The sequence below is a fragment of the Lolium perenne genome, chromosome 1, assembly GCF_019359855.2.
Source record: "Lolium perenne isolate Kyuss_39 chromosome 1, Kyuss_2.0, whole genome shotgun sequence".
NCBI classification, from domain to species: Eukaryota; Viridiplantae; Streptophyta; class Magnoliopsida; order Poales; family Poaceae; genus Lolium; species Lolium perenne.
In genome coordinates, this window is record NC_067244.2 from 4,595,707 (window position 1) to 4,616,911 (window position 21,205).

Below are 21,205 nucleotides of genomic sequence, written 5' to 3' on the forward strand. Positions count from 1 at the left end.
GAGACGGTTGTTGATACTGTCCGACTCGAAAGTGGCCACTCTTAGAAGCACGTAGTATTCTTGCCCGACTATAAAAGTTTTAGAGACGGGTTGTAATTCACAACCGTCTGAGGTTTTCTTGCAGAGCCTGCTTTCAAAAAAACTTGGATGAAACCGGCTGAACACGTCCTCTATAAGTAGCGAGTTTGTACTAGTGCCGCGACACATTTTATGTCCGCCGCGCGACCCAAACGGACCAAATCGAACCAAAAGGGTCGCCGTTTTGGGTCGTGTCGGTGGAGATGCCCTAATGAGGCTTCTGAATCCAACCTTGACCTCAAGGAACTTATAGCATCTCCACTCGGCTCCCCAACACCCCCTCCCCAAGCCAAATTTTAACGCCGGTGGACCTAAATCTCCCAGCCGCGGCCCCAGGAGCCCAAAATCCGCCAGATTGGGCTGTTTTTTCATCTGGCGATCCCAGGCCGAACCCAACTACCTGGGGGAGCGCCTACGAGCGCCGGATGTAGACAAAAGAGCGTGAAACACTGAGAAGACACGCAAAGGAACCCACCCTGCCAGTGGCCCCGTTCGGTCAGCCACACACGGCGCGGTCCAGGGTCGCCTCCTCGGCTTCTACGCGCCATTTACTCACCGGAGCGGCACGCCAGTGGGCACGCGACGGAGTAATGGCTTGCAACAGGCGAGTCGACACACGGTGGTCCGCCGTCATCTCCTCGGCTTCTGCGCGCCATAACTCGCCGGAGCCACTCCTCGGCGAGGCGGGCCTATTTTTTCCCTCTCTTTCCCCTTCTTCCTTCTCTACGCACCACCGCCAAAAATGCAATCTCTCATCTCCTCATCTTCTTCCTCCACGCACCGCAACAGATGGCCGAGCGATTCCCCGGTGGCGGCGCGGCGGCGAACGGGTTCAGCCGCCGCTCCCTTCACGACTGGGAGGCGCGCCTCGTCTACGAGGCGGACTACTCGGCACCGCCAGATTTCCGTGGGCCGCCGTCCTAGCAGCTCTCCGTCGGTGGCATCTACATACCTCCGCCGCCGGTGGGCGCCGCCACACTTGAAGAAGATGAGGAGATGACGGTGGACCGCGTCAAGCGCTAGGGAGAGGAAGGCCACGTCGGCGTCAAGCACGAGGGAGAAGAAGGCCACGTCGGCGGGTGCCTGCGGAAACCGAAGAAAGAGCCCACGCTGGTGACCTCCCTCGACGCCGAGGACGACGCCATCCTCGAGGCGGTGCTGGCGCGCTCCAAGAACGACATTGTCCCCGCCGAGCTCCAGATGCCGCTTGGCGCGGCACTCGCCTGGTCGAAGGCGAAGTGGGAGAAGGAGGAGGCAGAGCGCCAGCGACGGCTGCTCGAGGAGGCATCGTGGTGCCGCGCCCACCGCGTCGTCGTCCTCGAATACAGCGACGCTGATGGGGGAGCACCGTTGCCTCCGCCTCGACGCGTCGGGGCCCCAGGCCACGGCATCAGCCACCGGCCGCACGCGCCGCCGCCGAAGGATGACGACAACGGCTCTGACGACGACGCCGGCTACTACACGACGTTCTATCGCCATTTTGGCATGTAGACGCATGTTATCTATCGTGTGTACGTCGAATTCATATATATGTAAGAATTCGACGAAAAACTTCGAACTCGAGAATATGTATAAATTTAGCCTAAATTTAGCCTAATTTCGTTGTGTTTTTCCAAGTTTCGTTCACATTTCAAATATTCGCCGGGTTGCCCTGGGCTCACCGCTGGTAAACTGGACTTCCCGAGACCGAAAGTTTCATCCATCTGGCGCTAAATAGCTCCGGATTTCAGCCTGTGGAGCCCCAACTAGTGGAGATGCTCTTATGCTAGACAGTGATGACTCATATTTCTGCTAAGTCCTGTCGATTTAGGTAAGTAATTACGTCTTGCCGTGCGTCTGAGTTAAATGCTTGTTGTACCCCCGTTTCCACGCATGTCGCTTTATTTTTCAGTTGGACATATTTGTGTTGCTGACCAGAAGACTTGTTGTATTTCTTGATTCGCAGCAGAACAAGGACGAAAAAAACCCAATGTCAACTGCTGGACTCATTAAATGCTACTGGAATTAATAAAGCAAAACTTCATTATGTTTATGTACACATTAGCATACAAAAGATTCACTTTCACGATTTTTGGCCTGTGTGGAGTCTGAACACACACCCCCGCCTGCTTCAGTGCGTCAGTCCCCGCGTTTAGAAAAACAAAATATAGTACGGGGCCGGGTAGTACAATACTACAGTAGTACTTTATACCTGTATGCCTCGACAAGAAAGGTGAGGAACTTCTGCTTAGCTACAGACTCGTCAGGTTAACAGTCACTTGCATGACGCAGCACGTACGCGTTTACTCTCCAGTCTCCACTAACTCTGGTCACTATGCGTGATTCATACCATCTAGCTAGCTAGCTAGCCCTATACAAATATGCTACCAGGGACCGTGCTAATGCTTCACTGGGAGATCGAGAGTGTATGCTCATACATTTGAACCAACGATAGGTTCTTCTTTTTGCAAGTGAAACAAAAACACAACATACATAACACACTAGCAGGGCAGCTCCGGTCGGCAATACTGCATCGACATCGCCGGCGCCATGGTGGACGGGACAAAGAGGCCGTACGTCGTCGCTGTGGCCATCCAGGTCATCTACACTGGCCTCTTCGTCGTCTCCAAGGCGGCATTTGACAGTGGCATCAACACCTACGTCTTCATCTTCTACCGCCTCACCGCCGCAACGGCCCTCCTCCTCCCCCTAGCCCTCATCTCCAGCTGCCGGAGACGATCAACCACTATGGCAACACCGGAACCGACAATGTCGTGCCGGCTTGTCTTCAAGCTCTTCCTCTACGCCTTACTCGGGTATGCACATATATCCACGCATTTCTCACTAGGCAATTCATTTTTTTCCCTGAAAATGTTATAAGGAGGTTGAAGATCGTTAGCGGGGATGTACACGGAAGGCATGATTATGGTTCAAAGTTTTGAAAAATATTTGAATGATCGAATATAAGAAGTTTCAAAAACAAAAAAATCAACTATGTGTTTTTAGTCAAATTTTGGCAAGATATAATCTGATTTTTTAAAACTATTATGTTACATCCATTGCAGGAACACCTTCACCCTGAATGTGTACAACGGGAGCCTAAAGCAAACCTCAGCTACCGTGGGGTCGGCGGCCACAAACTCAATGCCGGTCGCCACCTTCCTACTCGCGCTGCTGCTACGGATGGAGGCGGTCAAGGTCCGGAGCCGCTCTGGACTAGGTAAGCTCGTTGGCGTCGCGTTGTGCGTCGCGGGAGTTCTTGTCATCGCCTTCTACGCAGGGCCTTCGATACGTCCCCTCGCCCACCACCCCATCTTTGCTCACAAGCCACACAGCGTCAGCAATAGCGCATGGATCAGAGGCACCTTCCTTCTTCTCCTCGCATGTGCAACATGGTCTCTTTGGATCGTCCTGCAGGTTAGCATGCATTAAGTTAGGAGTTAATTTCACATTCATCTCTTGTATGCGTCTCTTAATCTATTAAGTGGTTAATTTTACTTACATGTATATGCTTATGTTTGTGAACTGTCATGCATTTTCGTGCATGGATGTAATGTTTATTACCGTTTCTTTACTTATTTGCATTCACATGCATATGTACGTTGATTTGGGTTTATTTAATCATTTGCATTTATATACTATATATCTTAATGTATGTGTGTAATGCATGCAGGTTCCGTTGCTTAAAGAATACCCAAACAAGCTCATGGCGACCGCGATGCAGTGCTTGTTTGGTGCACTTCAGTCCTTTGTTGTGGCTGTGGTAGTTGAGAGGGACTTCGCCAAATGGAAGCTTGGGTTGGATATCGGCCTCCTTGCCATCCTTTACTCGGTTAGTGAGCTACTTTTATTATCTTTTCTCTTGATAAATGCATGAATAGTTTTGTAATCTTCATTTGAGTGGAAATTTTTTCAAATCAAGGTTGGTGCAAATGATGGACTCACTATCACCACGTTCAAATGTTGCAGGCTTTCTTGGGGACGGGTGCATTGATGTACCTTCAAGCATGGTGCGCGGAGATGAAAGGACCCTTGTTTGTCGCAATGTGGAGCCCATTGGCTCTGGTTTTCACGATCGTCTGCTCGTCTTTCTTCCTTGGAGAAGCCGTACACCTCGGAAGGTACGTAATCTTTTGAAAGCAAATAGTTTAACTGAATAATATCTAACAATTTTCATAGTAAAATGGAAAAATTGAGAACTATTTTAGCACCTTAAAGGTTGCCTATTCATTAAGGCAAAAGGTCTACTACCTCGCATTCAGAGTGGCATATTTTTAGGGGGCATACCAAAACCTCTAAATATCAAAGACAATGATACTAGCAAACTAAAGATTACTCGAAAATATGAGTTGAAATACTGCAATTATTCTAAATCAATTTGAGTGACATAAATTATGATAGGAAAAATTAATTTGTTGGCCCTTGATTTTGCAGTATTTTGGGTGGAATTCTACTCGTTGGTGGCCTATACAGCGTGTTGTGGGGGAAAAGCAAGGAAAAGGAAAATAAGGTAACACCGGTGGTGCTAGAAGAAATACAAAGTCAAGGAGAAGGAACCGCAGTACATGAGAAACATGAAGAAGACGAGTTAACATCACATGTATAAAGCTCAATTTACACCCAAATAAATGTACCGCTTGTTAGATATATGTACGGTTGAGATTAGATTAGGTTTAGATCTTCTTGCACTTAAACTCTCCTACCGCATTGTAAGAGCATCTCCAGCCGCGTCCCCCAAACCGTCCCCCAAACCGCGCCGGATTGAGTGTTTGGGGGACGTGTTTTGTTCGTGCCGCGTTTGGGGGACGTCGCTCCCCAGCCGCGTCCCCCAAACGCCGCCCCCAAACATTTAAAATAATTTTTTTAGCACATAAACCATTTATATCAAATGTAGCATATGAAAAAAAATGTTTTCGAGGATTGTTTTCAAATTAAATTACAGCAAACAATAAAACAAGTAATCAAATATAATAAAAAGTGCTAGATGATACATCAAGGTGCCACGGTATTTCCTTTGATCCTCCACAAATGCTCAACGAGATCAGCTTGAAGTTGCTCATGCACATTGCTGTCACGGATCTCTGCGTGCATGGCGAGAAAATCAGCAAAATCTGCAGGCAACTCATGATCAACCTCCGCGAGAGGGCCTTGACACTCATAGGGACCAACATGTGACCTAACATGATTCTTGCGGTCATCCTCGATGATCATGTTGTGCATGATCACACAAGCCTACATCACCTCCCACATTTGGTCGTGAGACCAGCTTAGAGCAGGGTACCGGACAATGGCAAATTGTGCTTGAAGCACACCAAATGCCCGCTCGACATCCTTCCTGCAAGCCTCCTGTCGTGTAGCAAAGTGAGAATTCTTCAGACCTGATGGATTCGAGATTGTTTTGACAAAAGTGGCCCATTTTGGATATATACCATCGGCTAAATAATAGCATTTGGTATATTGGTGGCCATTGATCTCATAGTTGCATGGTGGAGCATGCCCTTCCACTAGTCTGCTGAACACCGGAGACCGCTGCAACACGTTGATGTCATTGTGTGATCCCGCCATGCCAAAGAAAGAATGCCAAATCCATAGGTCATAATCTGCCACAGCTTCAAGCACCACACTGCAATATCCATGACGCCCTTTGTATATACCTTGCCAAGCAAACGTGCAGTTCTTACATGCCCAGTGCATGCAATCGATGCTTCCAAGCATTCCAGGAAATCCTCTGGCAGCATTTTGTGCCATGATCCTTGCAGTCTCTTCCTCAGTTGGCCCTCTCAAGTAGTATTTGCCAAACTTTCCCACCACAGCTCGGCAAAACTTGTACATGCACTCAATGGCAGTAGACTCACTCATGCGAAGGTAGTCGTCCTGTGTATCGGCAGGTGCTCCGTATGCAAGCATCCTCATGGCGGCGGTGCACTTCTGAATGGATGAGAACCCGAGAACGCCTACAGCGTCGACCTTGAGCTTGAAGTAGGGGTCGAACTCTCGAACGCCGTGGAGGATATTCATGAACAGGCCCTTGCTCATCCTGTACCGGCGCCGAAAATTGTCGGCATGTGTTGCCCCGTCGGCGAAGTAGTCGTTCTGCAGCATGGCATGCCCCTCCATCCTCTGCCGGGGCTTCGACTTCCTTCTTCCCGGCCTTGATCCTCCGCGGCGCGGCCTCTTCCTCTTCTCCGCCTCAGCGTCAAGCATGCCCTGGAGGGACGCGATGATCAGCAAATGCTCCCGCAGGTCGTCGTCGAACGCTTGCTCGTCCTCCAGCAGCAGGGCAACCATCTCATCGTCGCTGTCCATGGCTAAAGCAAAATCAATGGTTAAAATTGCGCCGAGGCAGACGACGCAACAAACAGCGACCAATCGCGCCTACCTGGCAAGTCGTCGAGCACCTTCTGTGCGCGGAGGTGGGGCGGATTTGACGGCGCGTTCTGAGAGGCGCTGGCGACGCGGCGGCGGCGGCACGACCGGCGGGAGCCCCAGCCGCGACAACGGTGCTGACTCGCAGCACAGATCAGACGCCCAAACGGCCGAGAAATCCAGCGGCGGCGGTGGGGTGGGAGGCGCGGGAAGGAAGGAGCGACGAGAAAAGAGGCGCGAACCAACGGTTTATGCAAATAGTCGCCGATATGTGGGAGCCCGCCTCGCTTTTCGTTGTGTCCGGCGTCCCCGGAGCGTCCCCTGTGGGACGGGGACGGGCTCGGGGCGCCGGACACCGTATAGGGGCGCGCCGGACAAAAATGGGCTTTGGGGGACGCGGCTGGAACGCTTTTTTTGTCCGGCGCGCCCCAAATCCCTTTGGGGGACGCTTTGGGGGACGCGACTGGAGATGCTCTAACTCTATATATATCTCACAAGGGTCTAAGCAATATGACACACAATTCTAGGGTTCTACAATTTCAATATGGTATCAGAGCAGTTAGCATCGCGGCGCCGATCCCTAGTTCCTCCCACCACTTTCGCATTGCGCCGCTCCCGGGGAGATCTCTCCTTGGAGGCGCGGCACCCGATTTTGATCAAAGATTAGTTCGGTTTAGATTAGATTAGATTCAATTTTCGAAATTTCCCAATTCCTATACTAGATCCAATTAGCCAAATAAAATTGACACGAAGATCCTCCCGTAAGAAAATCCTGCGCAGAAGAAGCGGTTGAAATCATCTAGCTCACGCAGGCGCAGCTCCGATCTGGCCTCCGGGGTGCATCACGTGGGCTCTACATCAACATGCCCGGACCACGCAGCCGCGCACGCGAGATCTCGGAGAGTATGCACCGGCAACACGTCCGCGGGCAGGACGTCCTCGAGCGCTGCTGGCCAAACTCTGTGCAATCCATGCGCGTTCAGTTGGGACACGCACGGCTGCCCCACAAAACCTTTGCCTAGGATGCAAATCCATCTACGCACGGGCCTAATCCTGACGGATCGCGCCTCTTAAAAAACAAGTGCGCCATCGCATCATCTACGTCGCCGGCCGATCTGCACCTACGTCACCGATCCGAACATCTCCATCAAGCTGTACGACTACACCAAGATCTACGTCGAGTTCTACATCGTCAACTACATCGCCAAGGTCTACATCACTATGGTCTTCACCGACATCTTCGTCAACACATTGCCGCCGCGCAAAACCTAAAACCCTAGAAAACAAAAACGCGTAATTTTTTTGTGCCTTCGGCGAATGCGGCTACACCACATATGCCGACTATGACATCGACCACACCTTGACCACGGGTACATCACGATCGGCTATCTTGACATCGACATCAAGAAAACGTCTACGACAACTGAAGAACTTCAGTCAACAATGTTTGCGTTATCACTTGCATCCAGGACACTCCCGCTTTGACTGTGGGAGGGAAGAGAAGGAACCAGAAGGGGACGCCGATGATGACGAGGAGAAGAAGCGACGGGAGCACGAAAGACTTCAAATCCAGTCGCAATCGTTCGCTTCACTCCTGCTACGACTGAGGGGGAATGTTAGGATACATGTACGGGTGAGATTAGATTAGGTTTAGATTTTCTTGCACTTCAAGTCTCCTACCGCATTGTAACCCTATATACCCCACAAGGGTCCAAGCAATACGACACACAATTCTAGGGTTCTAAAATTTCAGTACCGCTAACAACATGTGACATGATTGTCATAAAAGAAGTACCTTATATAAAAAATCACAAATTTTCAATATGTACTTCTCATGTAACAAGTTAGTTGACGGCACGGTCTTCAGTGTTACACTTTGACAATCTATATATGTGTAATTTGTTTATTCTAACTAGTAAATGTGCCCGTGCTTTGCTACGGGGTTATGAATAAGGCTTTTTTCAAAAGTCAAACTATGTCGTGTTTGACCAAAATTTTGGACAGGGTGTTTACCGTTTATTTGAAATGCATTTTGAACATATTTAAAATGTTAAATAAATACAGAAAATTATCTCGTGTGTATCATGACATGTTACATACTCACAAAGTTGTTTCAGCAAAAACCAATATTTTTTATGCCCTATGCAAAAACAAAAAAAAACAAATCATTGAGATATGCAATCCAAAATCAACATCTAATTAGATAGAACATGGAGTATGTTTAAATATGATATCTATATAATGTCACGATTTTTTGAAAAGTTTGATCAGACGTACTTAACTTCCGGATAAAAATTTATAACAAACAAAATATACCAATATTTATATAGTTTTCTCACATTTAAAGTTGTTTGATATTTTCTGGAAAAAGTAATAAATTTGCTTAATAAATCTCAAATGTCCCGGTCCATACTGGCTTACGCGCATAGTAGATTATCAATTTGACCAACGTAACGCGAATTATATAACACAAAAATAATATCATTACAAAGTAGAACATTTGAACTTCATAATAATATATTATAGTATATATCTTGCATTAAGTTGATCAAATTCATGATCTAAAGAACCTGAACGGTGTTAGTATGTATTTCTGAAAAGCAGTTGCAACAGCCAACAGCGAAGAAAAACCTTGGTCATATGCATGTCTCCTATTTATTTTTGCAGCACGACCATGGTTTCCCTAGGCAGAGTAGCACGTACGCAGCAGGAAGCAGCAATTAGCAGCAGCGAAGCACGCAGAGAAAAGGACATATGCACAGCAATCAATCGATCTCTTTTGTCTCTCGTTGCTCTCTCTGAGTTCTCTCTCTTGTCCCTCGTTGCTCTCTCTCAGTTCTCTGTCTCTGTTTCTTCTCCCTAGTCTAACTCACGGCAGCCGGCCTCACCTCCACATCTCTTCCTCCCTTTCGTAGCTCTCCTGCTCGTCACTTTTCTGGAGAAAGATACACTTCCATCAGATCAGTCAGACACCGATCAACAGCACTCAGCTGTCCAATGTCTGCAATCTTCATCAAACAAGAATCTGTACAATCATGGAGTAAGAAATACAAAGATAAGAAACAAGGCCTTGTGGACGGAGGATCCTCGGTGATCCTCGGCTCCTCGCAGGTGGAGGAAAAGATGGGTGGGAGCACGTCAGCAAGAAGGGGCAGGCTATCCCGTGGTTCGTGAATCGGGACGTCGCCCATTAGGAAAGATCTAAAATGAGAGGCCAGGAGATTTAATGGTCCTGGACCGACAGGGGCGCGGCCAACCGAGAGCACAGGAGTTTACCCATCAGGAGAGATCTAAAGGAAGAGAGACCAGGGGATTTAATGGTCCTCGACCGAGAGGGGCGCGGCCAGCCGAGAGCATAGATCGCAGATGGCGCAGCGGATTAGGGCGGCTGGGATCCCGCGTGGGGATGCTTTCCCGCGGCGGGTGGGCGGTCCATGGACGCGGAGGGGCGGAGCTGGGGAACCTGGTTGGCCCGTGGTGAGTGACCCAGGCTGCGGCGAAGAGGATCGCGTGGGGCAATGGTGAGGAGCGTACCAAGCGAATCGTTTTTTCATAAGCGGTGACACTCTATGTAATTTCGACAGAGTATTATGGGCAAAAACAACAAGAAGTCTTATTTTCTTTATTATTAGGTATAGATAAGATTGCATTATTGAAATATATTTCATGCTCGACATAGTATTATAATTTAGCATTTTAGTTGGTATTTGTTTTCTCAATATCATTGTTAAGCTCTTATATATTCTATATGAAGGGTGGGGGGGTATAACAGAAACATTTATTTTCCTAAAAAAATGTGAAAGATAAAGAGTCACACTCTATTAATGCAATTATGCTAAATTATTTATAGGCTTTCAAAATACCTTATAGATAGAGGTAAAATTTTGTTTTCTTTTACATGAATTTCTAAAAAAAAGGCCCTTCTTGTTTTTTATTTCTTCAATGGACAAAAATACAGGATGCCATGACAATTTTTAGTGCTTGCCTCACTTAATCACCACACCTATGGTAAAAATGAAAAAATAGGCACACTTATGCATCACTCAATTATAATCCACCACTATAGTACGACACGTAGGTCCTAGCATCTTTAAACGCCGAGGCACGCTCGTAATCGCCGCAGTCGCACTAGCAGGGCAAACAAAGCCACGAGGGAAAACTGCTCGAGAAAATTCCATATGTGAATTCCTAATAAGATTGAATTATGAAAATATATTTCATGCTAGACCTAATATTATGAATTAGCATTTTAGTTGTTAGTTTTTTCTTATTGATCATTGTTAAGCTCTTACATATTTTATATGAAAGGAGAGTATACGAGCAACTTTCTTTTCTTACAAAATGTGAAAGATTACGAGTCACACCCTATGCATATAGTTATGCAAAATTACCTATCGGCTCTCGTTATACCATATAGATAGAGGTAGATTTATTATTTTCAGAAATTCCAAAAAAATATTGTTGTTATTTTTTAATTCTTCAATGGACAAATTAAAATACATGATGACATGACAACTATTAGTGACAGCCTCACTATTGCCTCAACAAGGCTAAAGATGCAAAACTCGGCACAATTATTGGTCGCTAGATGATCGTCCTCCCAATGTAAATTAGATGTGTGTACCACCGAGGCACCAATAAATTGTTCAAAACAACAAGAACTGAGCATGTATATGTATCCTTGTCATATGGTCAAATGCTGCAAACAATATGAACTATGCCCATCATCTGTAACATCCCAGCATTTAGGATCAAACGAGGGGTAGAATTAGGATTATGTGGCATTTGCATGCATTCATTTAAAATTGTGAGGAAATTCTCGCTCTTGAATTTAAAACACAAAGAGATCAGAGTCAAGTGGTGACTAGGTTTTAGGTCATAATTGAGTGGTATGGATTTTGGTATTCCAAAAATGTGTGTCATCACTTTTGAGATGATGAAGAAACTAAACAAGCAGAGATTGCTTGATGAGGATCACTTTTACCATATGTCTGAACTCCAGTACTATGTTGCAGTGCTCCATGGAATTTATCAAGCTAACAACATCTTCGTGAGTTATTATAGCTCAACCATTTTGTGAGAGTGTTACTTCTGTGTTTACTAATTCATGTGTTTTAATTAATTCTTAATTTCACGTCATGCCATCAAGCTTTGCACAAGGTTACAAGATCCCACGCACAGGCGGAGTCTGCTTCTAACCTATGGCATGGATGCACCTATTTAGGGGAATTACATAATCCATCATGGAAACCTCAACCAGATATATTACACAATGGCTGGACCAACTTCCAATTGGTTCACACGTTGTGAGGGTGGAAATCAGGGAGGAATGCATTGGCTTATTTGTGGCGAAGATTCGCTGAATAGACTTAACAAGAAAAATCAGACGGTGTGGGCTACACTAGCTAGATGCATGCAAAAATGTTTTATGTTGGGCACTATGAGATAACTATGTTTGTAATGTTGGGCACAATGATTTATGTTTGGCATTATGAGACAACTATGTTTCATCAATCAAGGAACTAGTCCGATCTATTCCCTCTACTTCCCTAAATAACACAGGCACGCTGTAAAATAGTGATGACAGTTAAAGAGAGCATGAACGCACGAGATTTACTCACGGTAGAGACGGATAGTTATTAAAACCGTCTCCAACATATCTAAATTTTAAATTTTACTCAAGAGAAATTTTTAAAGAATTTTAAGTTGCTTATTCTCATATATAAACATTCCTTTAACTTTATATTTTGATATTCTAAGCAAACTTTAGAGTTTCTTTTTTCCCAGAGTATCAGGATAAATCTGTAGTGTGCGGATTGTATTAAATTTGCATTTCTTGAACAAATATTTGTCTAGGATTTTTATTGTAATTACATAACTTAACATACCACTTAATTTTGCTAATCTGAATTTTGCAGGTTTTATATAGTTTATTTCCTATTTATTCAACTAAATAAATATTTGGCTATTTAGTGGAATTAATTGAAAATTTATACTAAGCCTTCATGAAAAAAATCTTTTTGATGGATGGAAAATTAAAGTTTGAGTACTTATATAACACCAATATCTCATATCATAAGTTCACATTAGAATTTGAATAATTCGTTTGAATGAAGTTTGGACCTACACAACCTATAGTGATTTTAATTATTTATAGTATCTAAAATTTGTTAGATAATTATGAGACTTGTCATGTGTTCATTTTAGGATACCTATATGGTATGGTTAAAATATTAGTCAATTCCAAAACACTTGCACTAATGTTTCTTTGAAGCAGGTGTATGAACGTTGAAAGATCATACATATTGGGGTAAAATCCAAAGTTTGTACCAGATGGTATACTTCCTTCATTTGAACATTTTTTGGCATAGAGCTTCGTTGTGCACTATTAATCCTATATGCACCTTAATTTAACTTTTATATTTGAAAATTCTGCAAATTTTAGAGTTCTTTCTATTTTGGAGTGTCAGAATAATTCCAGAGTCTCCGAGTTATATTCATGTTTCATATCCACTTCATTTTTCCGTTGATCCTCATGTTTTTTCCACACATTTACAATTCTTATGTGCCCCTTTATCTTTTCAATTTGGAAATCTATTTGGGTTTTCCGTATTTGGAAACATATTTCGTATGCACTTCAATTTTTCGTTGATCCTCATGTTTTCTGAAGTTGTCAGATTTTAGATACAGTCTTGTTTTACGGCCGTCTCCGACGATATATTTTTCTACTAAATAGGGGCATGGGGGAAATTATCCCCATTCTCCCGAGCTGACCATCCAAAAACCCTCGCCGCTGCTAGTGCTCCTCGATGACTCTGCAGCTGGCCATCCGACCCAACACAGGTCCGACCGCCGCAACCCGTCTGCATCGACGCCGCCTTGCATCGGTGCTGCTGCCTCCCACGCTGGTGAGTGCTACCACCACCTGACTCCCTCCCCATTTAGACCTCCTTTGATTCATAGGTAGACCTCTTTTGATTCATTGGATTCCCTTAGGAACTTATCTTGTAGCAAGTTAGTGAAATTTTGGGGGAAACAAAGCATGAGGTCCACTCATAGTGTATTTTAAGTAATAACTTGTGCTTTCTTGTATAGGATATGACACCGTGCCAAGTTTGCATGACCCACTTCATAGAAAGACGGCTCCAAACGGGAAAACTATTCAGTGCTCATCTCCTACCGGGTTATTTCGCGAATTCAGCGGTACTAAAATTTACTGGTCACACAAATATTGTACCTAGTAGCTTCCATACTTTGCATTGCATGAGTTAATATTAATGTATTAATTTATTTTGTGATTTTGGTGCATATATAGTTTGTCCCATGCAATGTAAGGGATGGATTCAATGACCTCACAAAAGATAGTGCAAAAAGGAAGAACCACCTCTATCTCCAATCATCTCCCTAAGATGCAAACTTACAGATGGTGAGAATGAACACCTCCAACAAATCATCCCTCCAAGCAATTCCTTCATCGGGGTGCCATTTATCACCTGCTTAACGAGGATGAATGTTAAGAGGCACCTAATGGTACGTGTATATATAATTTCAAGTGATCCTAACTACAAATATTATTATAATGGTCGTGTAACATCAAGTTATCTCACTTTTGCATTGTAGAAATTACCTAAGAACATGGTTTGTTATCTTCATATCCCTCCACATGGCATTGTTGAACTACACGCTGAAGCACGTAGTCACCTGATGGCAACAACTCCGTGTGTACCAACTCGTTGGCACTCCAAGTGTAGAGTGTTGTAGCAAGCTTCTTTTCTCCGCAAGGGTGACTCGAGGGTTTATATAGAACTCTCGGGAATTTGTAAGGGGTTGATACTTCTTCTCCTCTTCTAGCAACCTGCAAAGCAAAGTTTTTGTCTTCTGTCCCTAACTCCACTGTGTGGTTGTTAAACACAAAGTTCCATAATAGTAATATGAAATATAAATATAAATAATGTAAAGTAAAGCAAGTAAACTAGGCAAGCAAGATAAAGGCAATGGAACTACAAGAAAAAGGTCATGTAGAGACAGCTAAATTAGAGACTAAAGACGCTAAATTGCATCTCTATGTGGTTGTAAAGACGCTACTATAAAGCGTTATAGGAGCGTCTTCTAGTGCACCGTCTCAAATACCATAAAGACACATTGTGAGCGTCTTAGAAATAAAACGGGACGTTTTCAAAAGCGTGTTTATGCTAATAGAGGCACTTTGAAGAGGTCCAACATATCGTCTCTACCAACATTGAGTCGCTTTACTGAATCCTTGAATGGAGAATATTTTGGGTTATATATGAATCAATTTGTTTTTAAAATCTTTTGGAAAATTTGCATAACGCACATAATAAGATTAAAATAAAATTCTATTCATCAAAGAACAAAAGACAAAATATGCTGGTCCCCTCCCACCTCCTAATTTTATGCTGTCATGGGTGCAATACTGGTACTTCCTCCGGTTGTCTTTCACGTGTGCTACACTAGAGTTATTTTCTCCAACAAAATTAGCGCAAAATGGTACATACCCTTAATATCGGCAAGAAAATATAAAACTGTAGTTAATAGTTTGTCTTTGTCCTTGTTGAAAATATCAACAATACATAAAGGCTCAGATATTGGCATAGCTATACAAATGTACAACTTCATGACTAGTTGACAAATAACAAAGGTGGTTGAAAAATAAAAGAAAACTCTAACAATGAAGAAAGTAAAGCTTCACAATTGGCTCCTGATTGCTTCAAGAAGATCAAACACCATCCTTGTTGCTATACACAGTCCAAAAAAGCAACAACTGCCCTTGTGAGCTATCCATATTCGTGCCAGTCCAAAAAGCAAAATTATATGTTATGAGCACACAAAAAGAATCTAAGATCTCTGGATATGCAACTTAATGAGCAAACAAAAGATATCTAGATATGCAACTCAATAAGCATTCAAAAAAGAATCAGACATCCAAAAACACAATTAACATCCCTGGATATGCAACTTAATAAGCAACAAGAAACAACTAAATTTCCTAGATATGCAACTTAATGAGACAAAAGGGACTAAGATCCCTGGATATGCAACTTAATAAGCAAACAAGAAACAACTAAGATCCATGGATATGCAACTTAATGTGCTGGAAAAAAAGCAAGTAAGATCCCTGCCCACCAAAATCTAAAATTAAAAAATTGACATTAGTAACATGTTTGTATCCTTTGTTCAACATATAAATGCCAAAAGAAAAAAGCAAAAAATGCCTTGTGGTATGGTACGTCTATCCAGATTAGCAATTTCATGACAAGTAGATTCAACTTTCACATTACCCATAGGACAACTTAGCATCATTGTTTAGACAACTCATCATCAATGTTTATGCAACTTACATATTACCTAGGCAGCAACTTGGCATCAATATTTATTCAACTCAAACATTACCCAGAAAGCAACTTAGCATCAATGTGCACGTAACTTTATACATTATTTAGAAATCAACTTATTATCAGTGTTTACACAACTTAAACTTTACCCAAAAAGCAACTTAGCATCAATGTTATGTCAACTTTACCAAAAAGCAACTTAGCATCAATGTTTAGCCAAGTTAAACATTACTACAAAGCAACTTAACAATGTAGCTGTCAGTAAGTTAGTCAAAAACGGATAAGCAACTTATGTTGGTCAGGGGACACGACTGGCTCGTGCTAGGCATCGGGGGCACTGCGACCAGCTCATCGTGCTCACCACCACCGCCTCGAGCTAGGCGTCATGACCTCCTCCATCACCGTGCTTGAGATGGTGATGGTTGCACCGCCCGGGATCCACCGCGTCTAGGTACAGGATGCTGAGCTCGATCTGGTAGAAGCAGATGCTCCACCATGAATCCTCTCGTCCAGGTCCGCAACCAAACCATGGTGAAGTGGCAACAACATAGTCTTAGGATGATGGATTCCAAGCCAAATTCAACACATTACCACCGCTACCAACAAAAGTATAAAATTAACAACAACCACTAGACAACTTAAGAACTAGTAGACATCTTGACATTAATGTTAGGCATCATTACAAGGATATACTATCAGGTATGGGTGCATTCATTTTCACACAAAAGAACGTGATACCTCACCAGATCAGCAACTTAAAAAATTTCAGCGGACAACTTAGCAACAACAACCTATACACAACTTCACATTAAAGTTCAGGTATTTTCACAACACACCCTGCAACAACTCAATGATACGGGACATGCGACTTAGATAACAGTCAGAAGAACACGACCCAGGATCTTAAAAATTAGACGCACGCGACTCTTGCAGCAACTTAGTAGATAGGTACCTGCAACTTAGTGTACTCGAAGCTACAACTTAGATAGTTATGGAAAACACCAGGGAGTGTCTACAGCTGCAACTAGTTAGATTCCCCGACCCTTTAAATCCCACTCCCATGAACAAGCACCATCATACAACTCTACATAAGTGTAAAAGAAACTTATGATAAGTTACTTATCAGTATTGTCAGGCTATATTTACAGAAGTGTAAAGGCAACTTAACAGATGCTAGTAGTATGTATTACTAATCTTTGTTTCATCATTCTTTATCCACCAAAACAGGACCCCTCCCCTCCCTCTAAAACTTGACATATCAACATTTTAATTGGGAAAAAATATCACAATAATAGTAAATAATATGTAGCAGGAAACGGTAGAACCACTCCATTGTAGACAACTTAGTTTATACAATTAGCTAGGTTACAAAAAAACGTTGAGGCGACTTGAATTGGGTAATCGCAATGGTATTTGCATAAAATAGTAATGATAAAACTTACATAAGGATCAGTATGCAACTTAGGCTAAGATGTCTAATCAACTTAATTAAGTGGTAGAAACAACTTAAGAATTTTGACAAAACAACTTAATTGAGAGAAAAGAGAGGATAAACAGAACAACTCCACTGAGTTCATGGATATGTGAAAAACCAAAGTTAAAAGAGGATCAGTGTGCAACTTAGACTAATATGTCTAATCACTTAATTAAGTGCCATAAGCAACTTAAGTACATGGCATGTATATCTTTAGAACTACACAACGACAAGTCTGCTATCGACCAGCGACAATCTAGTTCCGTCGAGTTTAGAAAAAGAACTTATAACAGAGTACTACTGATGGGAATTTGGTTGTAAAGTCAAAAATTTAGGTTAGATGGCGGTAAAACAACTTAGCCTGCAGAAAACAAAAGGCAACTTAGTTATAACATGAGATGAACTTCCATACATATATAGGGAAGCAATTGTGGTCTGTCTGATTGACTACAGTCAAAAAGCAAACAAGCAGTATACCAAAGGTAGTGTTCAGCGGCTATTTAGATAAAAAGGGACATGTGTGGCATGACATAAATAACTTGAAGTAAGTTTCCTATGGCACCTAGGAAACACTAAAAACATAGGATCTACACATCTTTGCAGTACACGTGAGAACGTTCACCTGTGGTCATATTAATTATTAACCGTAAGCAAGTAGATGCACATCATGACTATAAAACCACGAAGAACAGCTCAATATGTATATGGTTAAGCAACTAAATCTATCTCATTGTCTACAAGTAAAAATCAAACAACCAGTAAAACGTTTCGAGTATACGTTTCAGGCAAAAATTACAACATAAAATCAATCTGGTAATTGAACATGAGATAAACAGGTTGATGATTTACTGTGTCGTATGAAACGAAAAACCTATTTTTGTGCATTATGCAGATATCAGCAAAGTGTATCTGAAAAATTGAAGTAAATTGCATATGCACTGGAAACTTTCTGGATATGGCGGCGTTCCACGTGTTTGGAGATGGCTACTGTGGATACGAACTCTCTGCAAGTGCGACAGCCACAACCTCGGGTGCTACTTACGGATAATCAGTTTCTGTAGGCTATAAGCAATTCCTGTTCTTGTTCGCAGCAGAGTAATGTGCCCTGCTTCAGCGCGCCCCTTCACACAAACTCGAAAGAATGATATGGTTTTTTACCATTAATTATTTTTTAAGTATCGATGTAATCGTGTACCGCCCCGCGAGCACCTCTGATCGCTATGGGAGCTCTGAATTTGATGAGGACGTGGTACCAAAGATGGGCTCTATAGGAGATGGACGTGGTCGTCGGTAAGGACCGCCTCGCCGACATCCGAAACGGCGGAACCTCCCCTACCTGCTGGCCATGGCCGACGCTGCAGCTTCCCCCGACGGCCCGCTCGTGGTGCGTCACGGCGTTACTCCCTAGAGCTGAAGGAGTCGACGCGACGCGAAGCGGAAAGAGGAAGCGCGACGTGTGCTGGTGCCTGGGCGGGCCATGGAACCACAAGTCTAAGACCATAGCAGTGTTCTTAAAAGTCTAGACTTTAAACCGCCAAAACAGGTCGAGAAAAACGAGTTTTGAGGGCCGAAAACAGCACGCGCAGATCAGGGTCCTTAAAAACAACCGGTAAAAGGGAATATTCCAGAAATATGCCGAAAACGAGTTTTTTTCTCTTACACTTCATCTTCTTCACCGCCTGGCCTCCCATGCGCTGCCCCTAGCCATCCTCCGCCCATGGCCGGCAGCCGCGCTTCCCCTGGTGTTTGGCCTCGCCGCGGTCGGGCCGTCGCCATCCGCCGTTCGCCACCAGCCCCCGCCTCGCCCGCGTGCAGTAGCAGCAGGCAGCGCCTCGCCCCTCGCCGGCATGGTTCGACTCATGCTCCTGTCGTCCTTGCCTCCGCGCGGCATTGCGTCCGCCCGCGTGCGGCCGTCACCACTGTCCTAGGCAGCAGCGAGCAGCTACGCAGCTAGCAGCAGCATGTGCGCGCAGCGTTAAGGCAAAAGCAGCAGCTACTGCACCCGCGCGTGTATATGTGAGCTAGCACCTAGCAGCGCCAGGATCCAAGCGAAACAGTAGCTGGCCGGAATCGGAGCTCGGTGGCGGGATTTCGACGGATTCCGGCCAGTCCGACGCCAGTTTTCGTGGTAGTTGGGCTGAATATTCACCCCTCCAAAAAATACAGGTTGCTTACAGGTCGATGTGGCAAAAACGAGTCGAGCCTCTAAATTGTTTTTACAGGTTTACAATTTTAGGGGCACTGATCTGCTCCACGGAAACGCGGCCCTTAAAAAAGCAGTTGTTTTAAGGGTTTGTCTCTTTTAAAGGCTCTGCTGGTGATTCTCTAACTCGAAATCAGGGGCTAGGAGGGAGTGCACGGTGGCGTGGTCGCGGCAGTTGAGCGCCAACTAGAGGCTAAGAGGTGGACCACTGCTGAGATTCGTTCACGGATTGATTACATCAAACTAATCGAACGCACACATATAAAATTATCTCCAAAGGCTCATGTCATGTCTTGTCTTTTTTTTTTCTGTTCATTCCTCAACTCTCACCGTTACAAAACTCCAGTACCAACGGACTATTATTTAGCCTAGACCTACTCATAGATGGATTCATGTACGTGTGCACAACACGTCTAACAAGTTTATTAGGACTTAGACTCACGCTGTTTAGCTAAACTAGTACGTACTAGCTAACCAGGACTAGAACTTGACTAGGACAACAAGTCCAACACAATGTTCAAACCTTACACCAACCAACTAATTAAGATTAGTGCTAACAATATCTCCTTAATTTTAATTGATGAATCTTTGTCTTCTGTGTTGCTCTGATCTTGACTCCTTGTACATCTGCATCTTGTCTAGGTCTCGCTCCACGACAAGTTGACTACCTCGTGAACTACACCATCTACTCTAGACTCATGTAGAGCCATAGCCTCATTGAAGAGACTCAACTTCACTGGTTTACCGCCCCCTTCATACTTGACCTTGATCCTCTTGTCGAGACACATAAACAGCTCGGTTGAGCCACGTTGATAGCTACCCGCTATCCTCTTGTTGCGTCTTCGCCCATGGTGATACACCTCACATGGACAGTCCCTCAACCTCCACACGCTTCAACTGCAACAGATCCTCACAGACACAAGCACTTGGACACAACGATGACTCACAGAGACAATGACACCGACTCAACGTGCCAACTTGCACGACCATGACTCATTGACTCGTCGAACTACACCGAAGGCGACTTTGACAACTCCCGGTAGCGCACATCGGCACCACCTCTCCCATCAACGATTATCTACCTCCACCGCCTTGCTGACGACAACACCCTGTCGTCACCTCCTTGTCGCTCCACCGAGCGACGATCGCCCGACCCAAGGCGCTAGTACTGGTCGCCTCCCCGGGGCAAGCGTAGCTTCAAATCTTGTACCTCGCTCTGATACCAATTGTTGGGCTTTGCCCACGGATCGATCACATCAATCTAAGCGAAGACACGCACACAAAATAATCGCCAAAGACCCGTACGTGCCTTGTCTTTTTTCTGTTTATTTCTCAACTCTCGCGGTTAAAACAAATTGTGGTTACCACTTCCGCAACCTGATGTGCGACTATTATTTGGCCTAGACCTACTTGGTATCACTCTAGCTTGGAGGCGTTGCCCCTACTGCCGGAGACAAACAATAAGAAGATGACGAGGAAGGCTTCACCTGCTCGTGATTGTTTCGGCAAAAATATCAAACAAATCCTGACATCTCACGAGGCACAACGGTGTCCCGGAGGCCGCTAGAAAGCAGCAGCCATGGGCTGGAAAAGAGCTCCTGGTACGATGTCCAATCGCCGACTACCTTTCAGCAAAAAGCCACCGACCTAGGGCGCACCGTCGCTCGTGCCGGTGACAACACCTGCGGGCATGCCACCGCTCCTCGCGACAAGGACGGGATCCACCAACAAGATGAAAGATATAGATGGGCC

General features: G+C 44.4%; 2 protein-coding genes across 2 annotated transcripts; one reads left to right on the forward strand and one right to left on the reverse strand.

The window, feature by feature from the left end:
• The first annotated feature begins 2,553 nt into the window (after window positions 1-2,553).
• On the forward strand, window positions 2,554-4,335 carry LOC139829980 (WAT1-related protein At5g64700-like). Its single transcript, XM_071820493.1, has 5 exons — window positions 2,554-2,873; window positions 3,123-3,474; window positions 3,731-3,889; window positions 4,027-4,178; window positions 4,293-4,335. The coding sequence occupies exons 1-5, from the start codon at window positions 2,608-2,610 to the stop codon at window positions 4,333-4,335; spliced, it is 972 nt and encodes a 323-aa protein (XP_071676594.1). The 5' UTR covers window positions 2,554-2,607.
• Window positions 4,336-5,018: 683 nt separating this feature from the next.
• Window positions 5,019-6,489, reverse strand: LOC139830958 (uncharacterized). Its single transcript, XM_071819789.1, has 2 exons — window positions 6,437-6,489; window positions 5,019-6,365 (listed from the first exon to the last, which is right to left on the reverse strand). Exon 2 carries the CDS (start codon window positions 6,361-6,363, stop codon window positions 5,290-5,292), a length of 1,074 nt encoding a protein of 357 aa, XP_071675890.1. The 5' UTR covers window positions 6,364-6,365; window positions 6,437-6,489; the 3' UTR covers window positions 5,019-5,289.
• Window positions 6,490-21,205: the final 14,716 nt, after the last annotated feature.

Coding starts and splice junctions, on each gene's coding strand:
- LOC139829980 (XM_071820493.1), top strand. CDS start 2,608: ATGGTGGACGGGACAAAGAGGCCGTACGTCGTCGCTGTGGCCATCCAG. Junction 3,475..3,730: donor CTCTTTGGATCGTCCTGCAG/GTTAGCATGCAT, acceptor TAATGCATGCAG/GTTCCGTTGCTTAAAGAATA. Junction 3,890..4,026: donor TCCTTGCCATCCTTTACTCG/GTTAGTGAGCTA, acceptor CAAATGTTGCAG/GCTTTCTTGGGGACGGGTGC.
- LOC139830958 (XM_071819789.1), bottom strand. CDS start 6,363: ATGGACAGCGACGATGAGATGGTTGCCCTGCTGCTGGAGGACGAGCAA.